At 41.8% G+C, this 23,046-nt stretch overlaps 1 protein-coding gene across 1 annotated transcript in view; it reads left to right on the forward strand.

Moving 5' to 3' along the window:
- Positions 1 to 23,046, forward strand: part of TAX1BP1 (Tax1 binding protein 1) — an 89,862-nt gene that overhangs the window by 44,091 nt on the left and 22,725 nt on the right. Inside the window, 7 exon segments of the mRNA XM_083188944.1 lie at positions 13,863 to 14,011; positions 14,816 to 14,906; positions 16,758 to 16,943; positions 19,081 to 19,320; positions 20,822 to 20,971; positions 22,192 to 22,273; positions 22,710 to 22,828. Of these exon segments, the coding sequence (XP_083045070.1) occupies positions 13,863 to 14,011; positions 14,816 to 14,906; positions 16,758 to 16,943; positions 19,081 to 19,320; positions 20,822 to 20,971; positions 22,192 to 22,273; positions 22,710 to 22,828 (1,017 nt within the window).

Below are 23,046 nucleotides of genomic sequence, written 5' to 3' on the forward strand. Positions count from 1 at the left end.
CCTCCTCAGGGCAGAAAAGCACATAAGGGCCATATTGGCCATTTTCATTCCAGGCGTGGAAAACTGGGAGGCAGACTTTCTCCACTGCCACGATCTACACCTTGGGAAGTAGAGTATCCACCCACAGGTGATACAGCTGATCACAGACCGGTGGGGTTGTCCGAACATAGATCTGAGGGCACACAGGCTCAACTAGAAGCTGCAGCTTTACTGTGCCAGGACCCTCAGGCTGCGGTGGACGCACTGTCGATGCCTTGGTCATACCAGCTGGTATACTTATTCCCTCCAATTCTGTTGCTGTCCCAAGTACTCCGCAAGATCAGGAGGGAGATGGTGCAAGCAATTCTGATTGCCCCGGACTGGAATTGAAGGGCGTGGTGTGCCGATCTTCTGGCTATGTCGGTGGATGAACCTTTGCCTCTTCCGCTGAGAGGGCAACTTCTTCAGCAAGGCTTCAATTGTCGGCTTGGTGGTTGAACGGCTGATCTTAGCTAGGAAGGGTATTTAGGGAAACGTAATCCCTGCCATGATTCAGACTAGAAAGCCGGTGACGTCCAATCCTTGGATCTGGAAGAGATATGTGTCATGGTGTGAAGGGAGACATTGTTCTCCTATGGTTTTCCAACTTTGTCAGTTCCTCCCTTTTCTGCAGGCTAGGTATTGGCCTGGGTTTTGGGATCCATCAAGGTGCAGATATCTGCCATGTCCATATTCTTTCAGAAGATTCCGGAGGTTCAGACGATTTTACAAGGTGGTATTGACCTTTTTGCAGTCCTCCTGGTTTGAGCAAGTGGACTCCGTTGAGGATAAATTCCTTATGTGGAAAGTGGTCATGGTTGTGGCCGGGTGTGGTACAGGGGTCCGACAGTCAGGATCCCGACAGTCATTAGCCCGACGTCAGGATCCCGACTGGCCGGACCCAGACAGCTTGGTGAGCGCAACTAAGCCCCCTTGCGAGCCACCTTTTCTATTCTCCCTCTATGGGGGTCGTGGACCCCCACGAGGGAAAATAGCAGGTGGCCGTCGGGAACCCAGCTGTCGGTGTTTTGACAGTCGGGATACTGTCGGGACCCCCACTGTCGGGACCCCGTCCGGCACCCATTGTGGCCTTGGCCTCATCTAGACGGTTCTCCGAATTGGAGGCTTTGTCGTGTAAGTGCCCCTATTTTAAGTTTTTTGAGGACAGAGCTCAGGACTCAACCGCAGTTTTTGCCGAAGTTGGTTTCGGCATTTCACCTTAACCAGTCGATTGTGGTTCTTGCTTGGTCTGGGTCCTCAGACATTTCTAAATCTTTGTATGTTGTCCGTGCTTTAAGGATTTATCATAAAAGGATGGCTGGAACTAGGAAGACTGACTTCCTTTTTGTGTTGTATGACTCTCACAAAAGGGGTTGTCCTGCTTCAAAAAAGTCTTTTGCTCGCTGGATACTATTCAGCAAGTTTATTTTTCAGCGGCTTTGTCTGTTCCGAATTCTGCTGAAGAAGCCCACTCGACTAGATTTGTGGGCTTCTCCTGGGCGGCTGACCGTGGAGTCTCAGCCAGTCAACTATGCCGAGATGTTTCTTGGTCTGGGAAGAACACGTCTGTTAAGTTGTACAGGTTTGATACCCTGGCCAAAGAGGATACCAAGTTTTAGCAGGTAGTGCTGCAACGGTCTCACCACATTCCCACTCGTTCTGGAAGCTTTGGTACGTCCCCATAGTACTAAGTAAATCTCCAGTAACCCTTTTGGATGATAGAGAAAATAGGATGTTATATACCTACCAGTAAATCCTTTTCTCGGAGTCCAGGGATACTGGGCGCCCTCCTCAGTGGTTCGCAATCTGCTGGTGGAATTGAAACTGGTCTTTCAATCTGTTATTACAACAGTTTGTTGTTTTCAGTTATGAATGGTGTGTTGGTTCATTCGTCTCTCCACTTGTATCTTTAGTTTCCTTCTCTCAAGTATGTCTTCCTCCTTTGGGCACAGTTTTACCTAGACTGCACTGTGGAAGGAGGCATAGAGGGGAGGAGCCAGCACACCCTGTTTTAAAGTTTTATGTGCAAAGGCTCCTTTGGACCTCATTTATAGCCCATAGTACTAAGTGAATCCCCAGTATTCCTTATGGACTCCGAGAAAATGATTTTCTGGTAGTTATATAAACTCCTATTATTTGTCATTATATATTAAGCCAACCTTTATATGGAATATTGGGATAACTGTATGAAGCTTGGAGAAGTAGTATCTATCCCCATAAAGTACGTTATGTGCAAGGTGATAATTCTCCAGCCAATCAGCTCCTAACTGTCAATTTACTGGAGCTGACTGGCTGGTGCATTATTACCTTGCACATAACATTCTTTATGGGGATAGATACCACTTCTCCAAGCTTCATACATTTACCCCATTGTGATGTATCATTTATACTACTATTTTCCCTAATAGATTAATAAAATTATATCATTAGAAGTTTTAAATATAAAAAAACTTAAACCCCAAAAAGAGGATGATTTCTTTTTTTTGCAAAAAAAAAAACAAAACAACTTTTCTTTTTATGTTTGTAATATATTTAGTAATATTTTAATGACCAGTCTTTACCATAAGTGTCCTGCATGCATATGAATACCTTGATGGTCATCTATTGCTGAAAAGTTATGATAGCTGTGGTACTATCTCTAATTGGTGAGCTCATCAGGCGGGTGCTGAATGGGATCCCGACAGTCATTTACCCGACGTCAGGATTCCGACTGTTAAAACACCGACAGACGGGTTCCCGACGGCCACCGGCTTTTCTCCCTTGTGGGGGTCCACGACCCCCATAGAGGGAGAATAGAATAGGTGGCGAGCGCGGCTTTGTTGCGCTCGCCATGCTGTCTTGAGTCCAGCCAGTCCGGATTCCGATGTCGGGCTAATGAATGTCGGGATCCCGACTGTCGGAACCCTATACAACACCCCATCAGCCTAGTATAGTACATATGGGACCTAATTCTGGTTCACTCGCAAAAGCAAATTCTCTCTCTCTCTAATGGACAAAATCATGTGCTCTCTAGGTGGGACTGATGTAACATATGCAGAGAGAGTTAGATTTGGGTGCGGGTTGTACTTTAACTGATATCCTATATTGCAGTGTATTATTTTGTATTGTATGTATTTTGAGCTTGATGGTGAAGGGACCAGAATGGGGATCCACGGGCACTTTGTCACCTACCCGGTTTGGATAAGTACCCCAGTTTTTTTATGCAATATATAGCCATGTGTTTACAACCTCTCATGCAGAATATTTTTTCATAAACATGCATTGAAAACGTTTTATGCATTGTGGTGTGCAGATTTCTTTTCCTCACAAGGGAAATACAAACCTGATGTAATTGATTTATATGGGATCTAGCACCCGCCCACTATTCATGTAAGTGGTGTGCGGTTTTTCTTCTTCCATCTATATTGCAGTGTAAAAATAAAGCAACCAGTATTTACCCTGCGCATAAACCAAATAACACCCAAATCTAACTGTCTGCACGTTACATCTTCCCCACCTGCAGTGCACATGGTTTTGTCCATTAGAAAGAGAATTTGCTTTTGTGAGTGAACCAGAATCAGGCCCATTGTGTTATGATTAGCATCTCTGCCTCACAGTACTGAGGTTGGGGCTTTGATTCCCTCCATAACCCTAACTGTGTGGAGTAAGTGAATTCTCCTTGTGATTGCTTGCGAATGTTTCACCAGGGTTCTCCGGTTAACTTCCACACTCCAGAAATATTAATAAATAACCCAGCGTATAAGTGTGTGCGTGTACATGGGCAGACTAGATGGGCCAAGTGGTTCTTATCTGTCATCAAAATCTATGATTCTATGTTATTTTTCTAAGATAAGTTGGTATACAGAGCAAGTTCTCCACCAATTGATTGAATATCCCTGATCTTAAATTAGTTCCAAGTGCTTACACTCAGGGTGTGCTGCTGTGCTTTGAAGGCCAGACTCAAGTTCAATGAGATGATGACAAGCAATATACTATAAGGTGCATGAGTTGTGTGTTTACAGAGTACAGGTTAATTCTATTAACCTCCTGCCACTTTGGCTTTTATGTTGTAAAACGATTAGAAAGCTTCAGGATTTTGGTATCGGGCTTGGATCACAACCACTTCCAGATGTGTTCCCATGAGGAAAGGATTGCCAGCAGCAGGCTTTCCAGCAGTATACTGCACTGTATTCCAATCTGTATACCAGACATCCAATGATAACACAAATGGCACATTACAGTCCATGTATTACATTAAATGCATATTATTCATTATCTTAACACCTTTCCTGGAGCAGACGTTTCACTGTCTTTCATTCAAAATAATGTTTTATGTCATTAAACCTTTCTCACATCTGCTTTTTTTGGCAAAATCTATTTAGAAGCTGAACCAAGGGAGTTTTTCTAAAGTATTGACTAAAATTTGCACAGACGACAGGAATTGTCACGTGACCATCAATTCCCTGGCTCACATAGTCTTCTGGGTATAAATGTCAAATAATAAAAATATGAATACATTGCTGGCAATAGACATGCCATCGGTTTATAAACTAAACATATAATTAATATTCTAAAATCACTCGGGACTGGTCATAAATGTACACCGCATACTCAATGTCCAATATAGGTAGATGAGCATTTAGGAATATTCCATTTTTCTCTGTGGCTGATGGACATAATATAAGTGACCGTTGTGCAGTGGGAAAACCCTCTGTCCAAGTAAGGTTGTGTGATCCTATTGTCAGGGTTTGCGGTGTTAAATTTGGAGACAGGTTGCGGAGGCACTTGGCAAATACAAGGCAGGACATAGCAAACCTTCAATCAACGTTTCATTGCACCAAAGCATTTTCATCAGTGCTTTACTGCTTTGAAATATTGATTGAAGATTTGCGGTATACTACCTTTTATTTGCAGAGTGTCACCGACACGTGTCAACATATGGGGTCTGGTTCAGACCTGCTCGCTGGGCTGTGAGTGTTCAGAGCCCAGTGAGCAGGTAGCCACTGCCCCGCCGATTGTACACCACTCTCCGCAGTTCCCCGCACCTGTGCACAGCTGTGATACCGTTTGCAGCCGTGCACATTGGGGGAAAATCATACGCCATCGCAGCGATGACTGACCCGGGACTCACTCCACGCTACAAAGGCCATGGGGAGAAGGAGGACGCTGATGATGACATCAGGGAAATGCCTGCCTTTTCTGGGGAATGCCCAGAAAATGCTGGCGGCATGCCCCCAAATGCCCACAGGGTGTAAATCACCCTGTGAGCAGCAAGCGAAGCCTGAGGGCGTTGGTCTGAATCAACCCCATGGTGTCCTGCACCTTGATGTGGGAACTCCTGCTCGGAGGCCACCTGTAACAGTAAAAATTAATATGAGGTGTGCCTCTGTCTCTCTCTCTGTCTTTGTGTGTGTGTCTCTCTCTCTCTCTCTCTCTCTCTCTCTCTCTCTCTCTCTCGCCCCCCCTCTTTGTCTCTCTCTCCCCCCCCCTCTCTGTCTCTCTCCCCCCCCCCTACTCTCTCCCCTCTCTGTCTCTCTCCCCCCTCTCTCTCTCCCCCGCCTCTCTTTCTCTCCCCCCCCCCCTCTCTCTCTCTTTCATAATATAATTTAATTGCACAGAAAAGTAGATTGTGACCGTGGCTGTAAAAGTAAGCCCATCCTAACAATATAGCCCTTACACCATGTGCACAACAGTAGCATGGTAATAAAGATAATGGCATAACAGTGCTACTGTAGGTAAGATGTTAATGATTCATGCATACTTTCTTCAGGATATAGACCTGCTAATTGTGTCCTCAAGTATGGTAGTACATGTATGGCATCAATCCAACCCAGTCTGCAGCTTATTCACAGACAAGCTCCTTGGCCCATCCATAATTGTATGATCTCTCATCATTGGCTTGGAGTAAAGATAGCTTACCTGGGTTTGGCAGCATGTCACACAACTATAATTGTAACTATGGTTTATGATGGGTTAGCGTGCAATAAACAAAGTCATCTTACAATTCTGAATGCTCTTAAATTTAATTGATGGCAAGTCTGACGTCATAACTGATAAGAGGGTGATTCACATAATGGCGTTTCGTTTCCTTTTGCACGGTCTATATTTAACAACAAACAAAGGTAAATTTGCACTGGCAGGATGAGAAATTGTAATCGCTTCAACTTTTATTGGACTAAAGGTGTTTAGCTCCGGTAATTTTTCAATAAGGAGCTAGTTGGCTGGTACTTTATCTCTTTTTTCTTTTTCTTTTTTTGAGACATTCCGTGCACTTTACATAACATATGCAATGTATTAGTTACTTTATCTCTTTTTATTATTTTCACCAATACCCCCTTTCACTTTTTTTGCCAAATCAGCATGGGCAAAAAAGCCTGCAAATTCAACAAAACCCTTGGATCGGTGAAAAATTTGCCGATCCATGTGTTTTTTTTTTTTGCCCGTGCTGGATTTTGCCCAGACAAAAAATCTGCATGGATATTGAATAAGGTGAATGTAATTTGCCCTAAAAATGTCTTCGAGTTTAACATTGGAAAATTGAAAAGTCATGTTTCTCCGTTGGTTTTATGTCTGTAGTTTTAGTGTAGGCACCAAACATTGCATAACTGAGCCTCTTATAAAGCAATGTTGGTGTTTTTACACATTTAAGTCTTATATAGGATTTGATACTATAGTTACATATAGAAATCTGTTGGTGTGTGTATAATATCTGATTTTAAGTTCAATTTGTAATTTTTTTTTTTCATTTTTACTTTTTTTTTTCACGACTGATATTCTGTATAAAAAAGAATTGTATGTTTGAAATCTTGTAGTGTTTTTTTAGATCCTCGGATTTGCAGTAAACTGTTCTTGGAAGTGTAGATCATATTTTATTGGAAGGGGGAGGTGTAGTTCCTTTGCTGTTTTGTAATGTTCTCTTGCCCTCTAGTGGTGGATCGTTGCAGAGTTATGGCATTGTGATTCCTTTGAAATAGGCAATTTAAAGAACATGCTGAGTATTACTAAATAAAAGCAATACTTGTACACAATACATACATAATTACTTTTCTGTTCAAAGGAGTCCAATGAAGTCATTGTATTTCTTGATTGTGTTTTACACAATACAAAATTAGAGAAAAGTGCATGTTGCTTTTTAATATAGTTAAACAAGACATCCAAATTATAACAGCGCTTTTGAATCCAAATAAGTTTATTTTAATTTTTTATATATAAAATTATAATTATTCAGTAATACATAGTCATAAAATACATTTATACTGACTGACTGGTAATTAAATATAAAAAGCCACAATAATAAGCCCCCTTTACAACACAATCATTTGGGATATAATCAGTCAAAGCGATAACAGATACATACACAAACATGTGTATGTATCTGTGCTCCACCCGGGTCAAAGGGTTTCTCCGGCCAGCGTGTAAGGGTCTGTCCTGTTAGTTAAGGTGTTTCCCCACCTGGTGTGCACATATGCACTCGGCGGCTTCCTCAAAATCTGTTTTAGTTATATTTATTACTGCTTCTTTGGGGGATAGAACACACTTATAGTTCTCTTTTCTGTTAAGCGTGTTTTGTATCTTGTGTTTTTGAATGCAAACGTAAAGCAATTTGATGATGATTATTTTTATTAATATTATTATTATTGCTCTTCGCGTCTGCTGGCATGACGCATGGTGTGTACACACGGGCCAATATGGCTTCCGATGTTGACTATTTAGTCAACATCGGAAGCCATATCGCATGCAAATCGCATGTTTTTTTTAGGGCTTGCGAGCCCGATGCGTTGCCGATGCACGCTCCCGTGTGAGCACAAATAGAGAGAAATAGCCAGATAGAGAGGGCAGCCAAGACTATATAGTGCAGATCTGCACTATATAGTCTAAATTGTGCCCCTCTAGCATGCCGTGCGATGCAAGTCCCGATGCGATCTGATCTCTCACTGTTATGTACTGGTGTAATTTTGCTATAAAGCTCCTCTTTCGTAATCTTTTTACTGAGCTTACAGTTTGTTTTTCAAGGTTGAACTTGTAAGCTAGTCAGTGTGGCTGCGTTATCACATTTCTCTGTACTGCATCACCAATTCAAGTTTTGGAATGTCTCTCCATTTGGAAGATGTGACAAATGTGTATAAATGTCTACATTGACCCTTTGTCATCCAGTCAGGTACACAGACTTTTTTCTATATGTGTAGTAACAGGGCAGAAGTAGGATATGAATTCTCTTCCCATACTAACCATGGCCAGACTACTTTGTATAAAAACTCATGGCAGTTTAGACACTGTGTAAGCACACGTGTCCTCACAAAGTGATATTTCATCTTTATTGGAACCTTATGTTATGGTATTTTTATTATATTTAGGAAATACCATAATTAGAAACAAACCATATATTTTTCCTTGAATACATACATAACCCCACAAGACCATGGTGTCTGTACCCAGAAAAATGCATGGGTGAAGTCCTGGGTGCACTAGAATCCTGTACTTCATATGGTGCTGCTCAGTCATGTTACTGCTTCCTAGTGGATAACAGACCGCCTCCACAGGCCAGATGCAGCGAAAAGGGAGTTTATCTGGATAATGTGCCCTCAAAAACAATGTGATTTTTAGCTAAATAATTTATGAAGTTTTATTTTGTCATTCTGAGGCCTGGTACCCACCCCATGAATGGTAATTGCTACAAGTGTATAATAATAATATAGCGCCCGTTTACAATCATTTTTCTGTGCTGTTCACTGCATTGATCTCGAAACACTAGTAAATAATGCCAGCAAATACATTTGTTTATTACTTTTTTGGGGGGTATGCCAGTGGGCATGAAGCCTCAGACTATTGTACAATATCTAGCTTTGGGTGGGACTTTTTTTTTTTAATTACGGTTTCAGAATTCTAGCCACTCACCTCTACTTCGTCTAGCGGACCCTCGACTAGATTGCCACAATGTCTATGCACATGCTTATAGTGACAGTTACAGCCCATAAGCTTTGCATTGTCTAGTTGTATATGCAACTATTGTCACCCTGGCACAGCAATTCACTTCTGTGATGTGTGCATATGCATCGCGTGATAGATACACGCGGTACTTCATTTTATGAAGTCAAGTGGCAGCTTTCACTGTTATTAACATTGTACACACCAAATAAATTCTACCCATATGTTTTACCAAACGTCATTCTAGAACATCATTCTTCTTACACTTATAATAGTTTGCCATCCTATAGCTTCTCACCAGATCCAGGTAACCAGTGCATCTTTCATTATATGGGCCTGATTCAGACCCCATCTAGACTGACTTTTTATCTGCAAACAGGGGGAAAAAATAATTAGATGGTCGACAACCATTGGCTGATTTTTCACCTGTACGGCTGCATGTGAGGGATTGTGTAAGCATACACATCCCCTCGCATGCAAATGTCGGGATTCGGCTGGCCAGCTGCATTTACCTGTTCACTAGGCTGCAAACATACGGAGCCTAGCGAACAGGTCTGAATCACTTATTTATTTATTTATTTGCAGTTTCTTATATAGCGCAGCAGATTCCGTTGCGCTTTACAATAGTAAACAGTGATAAAACAAACTGGGTAACAACAGACAGACATGGAGGTAGGAGGGCCCTGCTGCAAGCTTACAATCTATAGCTTAGCGACATACCCCCCAGGGAGCCAAACCACTTCAATACCAGCAGAGGCAAAATGATGCGAGGTAAAGGACCGGTCAATAAGCTCCTAACTGCCATGGCACAGGCTGTGTTTGAGAAATTACATTTTAGAGCTTGTCCCTTTTCACTGTTTGTCACTCTCCACTTTATCTCTTGTTAAGGTTTTAATATATTTGGCCCATAGTACTCCATGTTGTACACCGGGGAAATGCTTTACTGATCCAAACCAGGAGTAGTATCCGCATGCAGATTTTGAAGCATTGTTGCACAGCATGTCATTGTCTCACTTGAGGTTATGATGTTGTCTGCAAACATAACATTGATCGAATAGCATGTTAGGTAACCTAAATCGTTCTCATAGTGGTAATTATCTGTAGGTCACCAGTGGCTCTCCAGCTTCTGAATAACATTGTAAAGGCTGTATGGACATGCTGGGACATGTAGTTCCCCAACAACTGCAGAAGTTGCATGCTGCAGTATGGTTCTTAGGCCATTTATTATTTTGTGCTGCAAAGAAAAATTGAAAGTGCAAGTTTGGAAAGAAGACTTGTAAGTTCACATGTCTCCGTACAACCCCTGGGCGCTTGTAAAAGTGCTTTTCTTAATTACTGTTGCTCAGAGCATGATTTTCGCAATTAATGAGTAAACACAGCCCTCATTATATTTTATTGTACCTGAAAAGTTTGTAGCTAACTTGGATGCTGTCCAGTGCCATTCCTCCAAATCCTGAGCGCCGCGGGTTGGTCGGACACTTCTGCTGCCAGCTGTGCTAGTACCCGAGGTTGCTGAGTCCTGTTTTCTACATCAGTATAATAAGATACATCAATGCAATGTTTTCTGTATAATTGCCATGTACATGTCACCATATTACTATGGTATGTGGTTTTCCCCCAGCCGTGGTCATTTTGTTACAGTGTTTCTTTTTTAACCATTTGTGCTGTGTTTTTTTTTCTATCCAACTCCGTCTCATGCTTTGCTGTAGCAGCCATGTTTATGTATTGTTTTTTTTCACATCAGCCAGATTAGAGTCTACTGTACATGCTGTATGATGCTATACTGCTGAGTTGTAGAGAACCTATATGTGTGTGCATTGCTGCCTCTGTTCTCCTAGGAGTCATGTGTGCTCTCATGTAAGTTTACGGGGGGTATGCAATGTGCCGCCGCTATTTCCCACGTGGGCAATAGCGGCGGTTCGCTATTCAATGCTGTCATTAACGACAGCATTGATGCGGGATCACGGCAGAACGGGCCTGAATTCAGAAGCTGTCGGGCCCATTCTGTCGATAACGGCCGTGGCCCCTTTGCGCCGAGCGGCAGGTGGGACATGGAATCCCGTCTGTCGTTATACGGTCGATCTGACCGCAAACGGGCCAGGATCACGGCTGTCGGCGGGGATCGACAGCTGTGATCCCAGATTGCATTCCCCTGTAATCTGGGTGTCCTCAACATAGGCATCCCCTGAATATGTAAATGTATCATTCTCATTATACAGTTCTTCTGTTCATAAAAAACACTGTCACAGACCAAAACGGGTCTTACGAGAAGGGCACACCTAATGGAAATAATACATGTTTAATGTACTTTTGTATATTATTATTTATTTAATTAATTAACAGTTTCTATATAGCGCAGCATACTCCATTGAGCTTTACAAAAGGAGACAGTGATACAACAAACAGGGTATTTACAGACAGTCAAAAGGTAGGAGGGCCCTGCTTACAATCATTTCCGAAGTGCTCATTCAACATCTCTGTATATTATTTCCTAATAAATACATCTGATTTTACTTCCTCCTTTTTAATTTGTGTGTTCACTACATCCCTTCTTGTTTTGCTGAAGACTATGTACTACATTGATAATAAGGTGAGGCCTAATATAGACCATATATACAGTGGACAAAATTGCATCACATAAAAACCTGTTCATGTTGGCTGAAGTGGTAGCACAGTACTGATTTCCTTATGTACGCACAGCATACTACATGTTTTCTAACACATTCCTACAGATAGTGCCTTAGTGGGGAAAACAGAGATGTAAGTGTGGTAAAGGCCAGGGGGGGAGGAAACCAATGAGCGAGCAGTTCGTGCGAACGGTAACTAAAATGTTACTCATGTAGATTTTCTATTAACTGTGATCGTTGCATCGAGCAATAAGAAGTTGGTCTAAATTTACAAAGGTCAATGACCGTATACAGACAGAACAGCATTGTATATTTTTACAAACCATTGCAGTCTAGATTTAGCAGGTTCTTTCATGGTTAGTGGCAACCGCACAATTACTTAAGACGATTCCAAGTACATTATCTCCTCAATTTACGTTCTGCACATTTACAAGTGACTCCGTCTCTGTTCTAAGCCATTTTTATTTCTGGCTTCTTGTCCACAAAACACACTGGGGGAAATTTACTAAGATGTGTATTATACTTCACATGTGATGTTGCTATGGGCAACCAATCAGAATCTAATTCTTATTTATTTAGCACCCTCTAGAACAGTGGTTCCCAACCCTGGTCCTCAAGTACCCCCAACAGTGCATGTTTTCCAGGTCTCCACACAGAATCACAAGTGATATAATTAGCTCCACCTGTGGATCTTTTAAAATGTGCCTGAATAATTTGTGCACCTGCTGGTGACCTGGAAAACGTGCACTGTTGGGGGTACTTGAGGACCAGGGTTGGGAACCACTGCTCTAGAAGATAGTAGACAGGCTCTGATGGGTTGCCCATAGCAACAACACATGTGAAGTAGAATACACATCTTAGTAAATTCCCCCCCCTGCTGTGTTTATTGGAGAGCCTACAGATTTTTTTTTCTTTAGTGCATCAAACAATTAAAATAAAAAATACATGTGTTGCATCCCAATGTGCCATGTCTTTCATGCAATAGACCATTGAGTGACTATTTAAATATTTTAAATGTCCATTTCGTGGTCTTACAAATTTTCAAACTGGGTGTAGTCCTCAGCCAAGTGCAAACATATACAGGATCTACAGGCGTTTCAGATTCGCACGCATCTCCATCACAATGTCAATTGCAGAATTTGAAAATAAATTATATCCAGGACTCCTTACAAATACATACAAGTATGAAATGCATATTTACCAAACCTCTAAAAAGCTACAAATCTTTTATTTGAATGAGCATCTAAAGATAACGTATGTATCAACATAATTAAACCAGCGTTCTAGATTAATGTTGTGATCAGGAACACTTTTGTATATTGGTGTAAAATAGTTTAAAATGTGGTTGGTCGGCTTGTTTAACATGCCTAGCATCCACTAGTGTTTTTCAGTTCACTTATCCGACATTACTTTATCAAGTTCTTAATGTCCCGATATATAACCCAACACCTTTATTATAGTTATGGGCATCAAATGAATAGACTCATGCGTGGCACTGTATATATTGAGGCTGTTTGCCATGTAGTTAAATAATAATAAAGTTGACTATAAAGTATTGTAACGGAATTGACTTTAAACACAATGCTTCACAGTAACAGTAGCATTTTTATAATGCTTTAAATGTCATTACTTTTGTGTTGATAAGCTGTATTCAGCATGCCACTGTCCACATTGTCAATTTCAATCTTCTTCCTATGTAGGTATGGTTCCCGGCAATGTGTTTAAAAACGTTTTGATCTAAACTTATTCACATATTCTAAAAAATAGAACTTATTCACATATTCTAAAAAATAGAACTTATTCACATATTCTAAAAAAAATGGTATTTATTGTATCAGATATAATGACCGCAGTGCCAGCTTAAATCTTTTGTGTTCTAACTCACCAACTATTAGGGGTATATTTACTAAACTGCTGGGGTTTTAGAAGTGGAGATGTTTCCCAAAGCAACCAATGAGATTCCAGTTATTATCTTCTAGAAGGTTCTAGATAAATATTAGAAGAATTTTATTGGTTTCTATAGGCAACATCTCATCTTCTAAAAACCGACTGTTTGGTACCCTTTATTGTAAAGACAAAGTTGGCTGCCAGTAATTACATATGTTGGCTCAAATTGCTAATAAGGGGCCAAATGTAATGGGGTGTGAGATTCTGGGAGAGTTATGGAATTTTTTTTAAAGTGGCAATCATATACACTGAAAAACCAGGTTGATTTTACCATGTAAATGATTGCTGCTTAAAAAATAAAAAATTTTTGGAAAAACTCTCTCAAAATCTCCCCATTCTTCTTACATTTGCTTCCTTAAATTCCAGGGATTGCTCCAAGCCTCTGAAATTTTAAAAGCAGAAAATGAAGAAATAAAGAAAGCATGTAAAGAAATGTCTTCCAAAATACTTCAGCTTGAGCAAGACCTGATAACAGTGACCCAGAAATCTATTGGAAAAGAAACTGAATTAGACAGGTATGTACGTGGGGGGGGGGGGGGGGGGGGCAGGTATGTACGTGGGGGGGGGGGTAACATGCATTGATTTATGTAATTGTGGGGTAGATGTATGAATCGGTGATAAGGGAGGAGAAGTGGCCCATGGCAACCAATCAGCACTTAAGTAACATCTATAATTTGCATAATATAAAATTATACAGAGCAGCTGATTGGTTGCCATGGGCCACTTCTCCCTTATCACTGCTTTTATACACCTACCCCCATATCTTCAGAATTTCTGCTTCCGAGCTACTTGTCCCTTAGCTACATTATTCACCCTATGTTCTTAGCTACAGTGCCTATTGCTCGCCATCATAGCCCCCCTCAGTATTCAACCCATCCCCTGCATTCACCGTTTCCACCTCGCTGTTTCTAAAAAGCGAGGTGAAAATGGCGAGTGCGGCCGTCAAAACGGCAAGGCTCGCTGCTATATGCAAGGATTTCTCCAGAACATTGAATAGGGCGAGCGGCTGGTGAGGGGGTTAAACACTTGTTTTCGCGGATCCTAGCCGAAAACAAGCCATCCTCACCATAAAAACCCCTTCGCCGCCAGCATTGAATATACCCCAATATATCTGCAACTGGAGATTGAGGTAACAGGATTTCTGCGGTCAAGCTAAAACTAGAAAGCTGAGCTTTGACATTACTCACATGTGGTCGGACAAGATTCCCTTTTCCAGGGTTCCGGTAGTGGAACCAGATTTTCATGAGCATCTCTTCTGAAAAGGTGGACAAGTATGTTTTACAGGTTTATCTTTATAAAAGTTATGTTTTATTTTCTAGCCTGAAAGATAAACTGAAGAAAATAACACTTGATAAAAACCAAATGGAGTTTCTGCTGAAAAATGAGAAGGAAGAAAAGGAATTATATAAGGTAAAACCCCATATGTGATCTTATAGTTACTATATGGCTCAACTGCCTGTTAATATTTGGTGGTATTCAATTGTTATATCGTGCCCGATCTCCCATTTGAAGTAACAGGAGATCATGTTGTGAAATTGAATTGATCTATTTTTTTGCGTATATCTCACTCATTATGGTCAGGTTTAGCTACGCATTTGTGCATTTCACCTCACCACCTCCGGGGATAGAGAGCTGACATGCTGGTGAAAAACAATTGAATACCATCCTTAATGTTATGTTGTTGTCTGTCTGTGATTGACATCTGCAAGACCCAGTTATGTAACATGTTTAAGCACATCTGATGGGTATATTTAGGGCATTGCATAGCTGCTTAGTTTCTAAAAGTTGTTCTAGGAATTCTCTGTAAAAATGTTAAATAATCAGGTGTTATGTGCATCTACTGCACACACCAAAGCAAATGTCATATATATAAAATATGCAATTGTGGTGTGGCGCCTAGAATTGATATATAAAGTCAATATATATGGTGATCCCAATGTACAGTGAAGCAGACCAGAGGGTTTTGTCCAATTTATTTTTTAATTTCCTTTATTGGAACAGAATAGTTAGAAGATAAATAGGGGATTAACTCTCTGTAAAATGATTACACACCTATGCATTCAAGCACCATTTTCTTTTTCTGGTCCACATAATCAGAAATCATGTGGCTGCAACTGAATGCAGACCTGATCAGTAGGTTAAGTTGTTCAGCCATACTTGGAAGAAACCTGGTCTTCGTGACTTTGGGCCCAATTCAGACCTGATCGCACGGCTTCCGATTATGGATCCACTACATATATGTACGGTTCATAGTTCAACTATTTCTGTTTGCTGGGCGTTCGCAGGGTGATTGACAGGCAGTGGGCATGTAGGAGCAGCAAGAAAACCGTTGGGAGTGTCAGGGAAAACGCAGGTGTGCCAAAGCCTGTTAGCGGAGGGTGTGGCATCAGTAGCAGGCCAGATATGTCTGTATTCATTGCAGCCGTCATGTAAGTCCTGGGCTACGCGGGGGGCTACGATGAGTTGTTGCCAGAGTAAAATTCTTTAGATGGTGAGCCTGTCGCGAGGGGATTTGGACGTTTTTGTTTGTGTGTGTGAATGGATGTGCTGCCGCACACATCCCTTTGCACAGCGTGCACATTCATTTGCAATGTGGGTTTTAAATGTAGCGGGGTGGAGGCAAAACTGGTGGCTTGGTGTGTGTATTTTCGGCCGTGCGATCAGTTGTGAATCAGGCCCTTTGTCCATGGAATGGTTGTTGGGTGTCAGATGGGGTGGTAGACCCGTCACAACTTCAAAGTCACTGTGACATACTTATACACCGTGACATACTTATACACCGTGACATGCTTATACACCGTGACATGCTTATACACCGTGACATGCTTATACACCGTGACATGCTTATACACCGTGACATGCTTATACACCGTGACATGCTTATACACCGTGACATGCTTATACACCGTGACATGCTTATACACCGTGACATGCTTATACACTGTGACATACTTATAATGATACAGTGTGAGGCAATTCTGTGTGCAAATACTGTTATCATGAGAGCGGTCAGGATTCTACTCCATTAATGAAAGAAGAGAGTAAATGGCTTGAAACTCAAGAGAGTGTCTGATTATTATTAATTTTTTTTTGGGGGGGGGGCGGGGCAGGTCTGAATCAGGCCCTTTTTTGGTATAATGAAAACAATTAACGAATTGTTAGAACGTGTACAAATGTCTTGTAGCTTAGGTGACAGGGGAATGGCCCAAATGTACATCGTGATACAATGAATGATACAGGACCTTTCTTCTTTTTCTCTAGGGTCACCTGAAAAACACTGAAATAGGGAACACAAAGCTGCTTACTGAGATTCAAACATTAAAAAACTTAGATGCAGGTAAAGAAAACCTAATTACACACTACAAGGAGGAGCTCAGCAATATGCAGATCAGCCTGGCTGATAAAGAGAAGCTGTGTAAGGAGGTGCTGCAGCACTCTGCTGAGAAGGTGAGCACTGCTGATCCGTATGCCAAGCTCTGCACAGCATCTGCTGTAAATAGGATGCCCTGTGTAGTTCCTCTCTATGCCTTCATACTGTAACTTGCAAATAATTGTTTCTTTTAACCACTTGCCTGGCACTTACATGTGAGACCACAGCCAGGAGTGCGTTACTGACCGGGGTCTATCCCATAGGTTAGTGTCCTGTTGTGTATTGGAGGAATCCTGTTTTGCACATGTACAAAACTGATTTCCTCCTCCTGTTGTCTGGGAGTGACGCTGCATTCTGTGAGCACCAACTACAATCCCAAAATCACAACCCGGAATGTTGTGTGAATATGCATAGACCAGCTACAGCAGAGGCACCGATGATCGGTCACCCTTGCCACATGCTGTGCAACTAGGGGAGGACTGCAGCTCACTGCTTTTATTACACTGGGGACACGCTCATGCAGGAGAGCACTGCAGCTCAGAATACATTACACTAAGGACACACGCTCATGCAGGAGAGCACTGCAGCTCACAGCTTCCCTAACACTGGGAACATGCTCTCATTCAGGAGAGCACTGTAGCTCACTGCTTCTATTACACTGGAGAGACGTTCTCATTCAGGAGAGCACTGCAGCTTACTGCTTCTCTTACACTGGGGACATGCTCTCATTCAGGAGAGCACTGCAGCTCAAAGTTTCCATTACACTGTGGACACGCTCTCATTCATTAGAGCACTGCAGCTCACAGCTTCCATAATACTGGGAACAAACTCTCATTCAGGAGAGCACAGAAGCTCACTGCTTCTATTACACTGGGGACACGCTCTCATTCAGGAGAGCACTGCAGCTCACTGCTTCTATTACACTGGGGACACGCTCTCATTCAGGAGAGCACTGCAGCTCAAAGCTTCCATTACACTGTGGAAACGCTCTTATTCATTAGAGCACTGCAGCTCACAGCATCCCTAACACTGGGGACACACTCTCATTTAGGAGAGCACTGCAGCTCACTGCTTCTATTACACTGGGGACATGCTCTCATTCAGGAAAGCACTGCAGCTCAAAGCTTCCATTACACTGGGGACATGCTCTCATTTAGGAGCGCACTGCAGCTCACAGCTTCCCTAACACTGGGGAGATGCTCTCATTCAGGAGAGCACTGCAGCACACTGCTTCTATAACACGGGGGAGACACTCTCATTCAGGAAAGCACTGCAGCTCAAAGTTTCCATTACACTGTGGACACACTCTCATTCATTAGAGCACTGCAGCTCACAGCTTCCATAATACTGGGAACAAACTCTCATTCAGGAGAGCACAGAAGCTCACAGCATCCCTAACACTGGGGACACACTCTCATTTAGGAGAGCACTGCAACTCACAGCTTCCATTACACTGGGGACACGCTCTCATTCAGGAGAGCACTGCAGCTCAAAGCTTCCATTACACAGTGGACACGCTCTCATTCATTAGAACACTGCAGCTCACAGCTTCCCTAACACTGGGGAGATGCTCTCATTCAGGAGAGCACTGTAGCTTACTGCTTCTATTACACTGGGGACATGCTCTCATTCAGGAAAGCACTGCAGCTCAAAGCTTCCATTACACTGGGGACACACTCGCATTTAGGAGAGAACTGCAGCTCACAGCTTTCGTGACACTGGGGACATGCTCTCATTTAGGAGAGCACTGCAGCTCACAGCCTACAGTAAAGCTCGTGGAACAAAACACTGGTCAGACACACACACACACACACACACACACACACACACAGCCATTCAAGAGAGCAACACAGCTCACAGCCTACAACAAAACCCCTACAAACTGCAACTTCCTGGACATTAAGGAACATTACATTCCTGTTCCTTGTGATGTCTTAGGGGGTGTGAGTTCAGCGTTACACTATACTTGTGTTACCCCGACTTGTGGAGCTGCTTTGTTTGCAGCTGTAGTGGTATTTTTGTTCTACTTTAAGAGTAGTCACAGCCTGAAGCTGGGCCCATGCATTTGAATGTTTTAGGTATGTGGAGTCCCCACCACATCTTCGGGTTTAGGTAGTGCTTTGTTGCCTTGCTGTATTATAAACTATAGAATTTCCATATCTGGTAAACTTCTATGATATGATGCTTCTTTTCTATGCTTTTGCTACTTTACAGGAGGACATTGGGCTGTTAAAACAACAGCTTCGTAAGATTGAAGATGACCACCAGGCTAGCAGACAAGAGGTTTCCTTCATGTCAAAGGAGCTTAGTGATGCAGTAAATGTACGGGATAAGACCATGGCTGATCTCCATACATCTCGACTTGAGACAGACGCTGTGAAAAAGCAGCTTGCTACTGCTTTGGCAGAACTTAGCCTGAGAGAGCCACAAATGGCTACTGGTGTAAAAAACAAGGTAAATTATTGAGTTATGAAGGTATCCTTAAGTGTTGGTTGAAATAACCATCATATTCCTCATATACACCCTCATATATTAATACGTGTCCCAGTACATAATCTAGAATGTTAATGTTCATGATCCAGAAGCATGACTATCTGGGATCATACGAGGTCCTGTCCTACTGATCAGTCCTCAAGACAGCCCTTAACACTGTATGACTTAATCTGTGGACTTTGTTAATATGTTGCTATAACTTAATGGTTCCTAAACGCGGTCCTCAAGTACCCCTAAGAGTACAAGTTTTCCAGGTCCCCTAGCAGGTGTATTCAAGATCCAATGGAGGAGCCAATTATTTCACTTGAATCTGTGAGGAGACCTGGAAATGTGCACTGTGAGGTGTCCTTGTGGGCTGAGTTTGGTAACCACTGCATTAATTGATCAAATAAGGTGGTTGTATTAGTGTTACTGTCAGGATATACTTGCTGTAGGTACTGACTTTTTTTACATAGAGATATCCCCCTATTGGCACGCCAGATCGCGTAAGATTCTTCTGGCGACGGCTTTTTATTTTTTGCTGTAAATGCCATTTCGTCCTGGCACATTGTGATTAGGATGAGAAGACTGAAAATGAATTTGATATGACACTTATAATGTATGGGAAGTGCTACAATGTAGAAGCCACAGCTTTTTGCCAATACACAGTCTGTTCTGCTCCTTATACCGACTCAGTCATGCACAATATACAAGTTTCCTATATCCAATTATTATCACAGTCTCATCAAATGTACTAGTGACATTGCATTGTGGCTAGGATGCATTTTCAGCAAAAAATTACGTCCAATGTAAGAGAATGTTATTAAATATTTATTGCTGAACAAGTCTGAGAACTGGGGCAAGTGTTGGCCCTTGGGGGCTATTCAGTTGTTCTGGGTGCACTTATCACTTGTCTAAAGTGATTGGGGACTATTCAGTACCCAGCCCAGAGGCTGCACTTATCGTGGATTCCTGCTTGCACCTTCTTAAGCAGGAGCTGAAATCCATGTGTGGTAGGGCTTTAGGCTTGTGTGTGCATTATGCACTGCAGCGCTCAGGAGAAGCTGCTTTCCGTGGCTTTGTCTGCTGGAATATGGCTCTAGTGACCATTGCAGGGCTTAGTATGTATAGCTCCCATCAATGTACGTGAGCTACGAGCACCAAAACAATTGAGCTGCCTACTTGGTTGTTAAAGTGGACTTTGAATGGTCTTACCCTCTTTCTGTTTCTACTTTGTAAATTTCCAGTCGTGCGATCAGTAATTTTTATTGTTCTAGGTATTGAATGAAAAGTTAGAATTATAATATGTGTTTTAAATGTCACTAGAACTGGTTTGATCTGCCAATATTAAAGGTGTTTTTCTTCTATACATTGCTCTGAATTATTTCTGTGTTAGCCAATCATTTCTACCCCAGTCCTGTTTTTTTACATTGAATACAGAGTTTATTTATTATAACTATTATTATTATTATTATCTTATTAGGATGCAGAGAGCAGCAGGGTGGAGCAAGACCTTCGGAAAGAGGTTGAGGACTTGAAGTTGAGGCTACAGATGGCAGCTGACCACTATAAAGAAAAATTTAAAGAATGTCAGAAGCTCCAGAAGCAAGTAGTAAAACTCACTGACCAGCTTGTAAGTACGCTCTATTAGTGGTAGCTAAAAAGTGCTGAGATAATAATATGTACATTTGGCACATTACATCATGGGTAAGGGGTCTCTTGGTGTTCAGCTGGGGTTTTTTTTTTGCACTGGTACTTACTTAACCCTCTGGTTGCTGTTATTTTTCTGTAGCTCTTAAAGGCACGGAAAGCTTTTTGATATTTTTTTATATGCTTCGCCACTTGTTGCTGTTAGTCATGTAAATCAGCCAGTGGTCAGCACTCACCGTGCATGCCCAGACCACCCGGCAGAACAAAAGCTAACAGAAGCTCCTGTCCCTGACTCTGCAGACGTACACATGCCACCAATAGGATTGCATATTGCAATGCTATCTTGGGGCGGTAACATCCTGCCCAGATCGCTTTGTATATGCGATCCTTAGTAAATGGGCCCCTATAACTGAAAACTAAAATAAATAAACCTGATCATCAAATTCCTGAACTGCCCACAAAACTTTCAAAAGCGTTCATTTCTATCTACATCCCATCAGGACTGTACTTTGTGGTCTGGTGGGACCGCTATGCGATAGATACTGCCTATCCTTGTGTATCCTTTCTATTTCCCTATAGATTGTAAGCATGTGAGCGGGGCCTTTCAACCTTGGTGTCTGTCTGTGATTACTCAGTTTCTTTTCGCAATTGGTTCCAATTGTTAAGCACCACGGAATATGCTGTGCTATCCAAGAAACTAAATAAATAAATCGCCATCCTCCGTCATTGCCCACCACTGTGTAGCTAATGCAACCCAAGTTACTGGTACATAATGATTGGTTTACTGGAATAAGCGGCGCTCAATATTGTGGTTTGAGTATGGTTTAGAAAGTTGCCTCCTTTTAGGGACTATACTGGAGTATTGGACAAATTACTAGCGATCCCGACTGATCTAGCAACTTGTATGGACATTTTGTTTTTAAAACTTAAAGCAATTCATTTAAAAAAGTAGCACAATCATTAAATCTAGAAGTTATGGTTAATGCTACGTTAAATACTACTCAATGATCTGTCTATCCAAAAGAACCTTATTTATGCATTTCTTGCCACCTCCCTAAGCAATTGAGGCCAAATAAAATTGGCCCTGTATATTGTACCACTAGTAGCCCAGAGAATGTGATATTGGTTTTGATGAGTGATTTCATTGACACATTTGTGGCTGGTTGTTTGTAACATATTTTTTTTCGCCATCTATTAAATCAGAAATCGGCAGAAAGCCAGCTAAAGGCTGCAGATCTGTATGTGAGCCCGGACACAGCAGCTTTTTCCGTCTTTTCTCCCCCTGGTAAGTACTCCTATAGTTGGAAAAAATAAGGGAATGGAGAAACGCGCACACTTTCTGACCAGGAGACTGCCTCACTTTGTGTAATGTCAACCCTTCCTGCCAAAGCTCTAACACTATTATTGTAGCTATTAATGATCTTGTGGACGGGAAGTGGTGAGAATGTGGCACATATTTTTAGAAGCATGAAATAGCATGTTTTGTAGTTTCGTTTTCAGTCCGTGTGTAGGAGAACTTGATGATTTTTTTTTTTATTATTATTATTATTATTATTATTGTTACTACTACTACAGACCTAGCATATGCCAGGTCACCTCAGTCTCCACCAGTAGTATGAAAGGTGTATCTGCTTGCATGAAGGAGATCATCTTTGTGATAAATATAAATAGCTCTTAGTAACGTACAGATTAGCCAACTTTTTTTATTGTTTACTCTACAGTGAGCCCCTATTTATCAGACTCTGTACCTGACTTTGCCATAAAAGACCAAGTGGCAGACATGAGCAAGGAAATCGCTGAGAAAACAGAGAGATTTCGCAAGTGCAAACAGTTGTTAATGGTAAGTAATATAAGATGTATTTTGTTCAATTGCACCATTTGGTCATCTTAGTACATATTTTAGGGCATTGTTGCAAGTGGGTTGATTGGTATGTGGTAGAAAGGAGCATTACCCTGTAATAAGGTGGGAAGGAGTCCTCTCATGCATGTTAGTAATGTAGACAATTGTGTGTGATAAAATATGGGCACAGAGTGTGTTGGCGGAAACATGGTCTCTCA

Source organism: Crinia signifera, chromosome 5 (assembly GCF_055691185.1).
Source record: "Crinia signifera chromosome 5, ASM5569118v1, whole genome shotgun sequence".
Classification (NCBI taxonomy): Eukaryota; Metazoa; Chordata; class Amphibia; order Anura; family Myobatrachidae; genus Crinia; species Crinia signifera.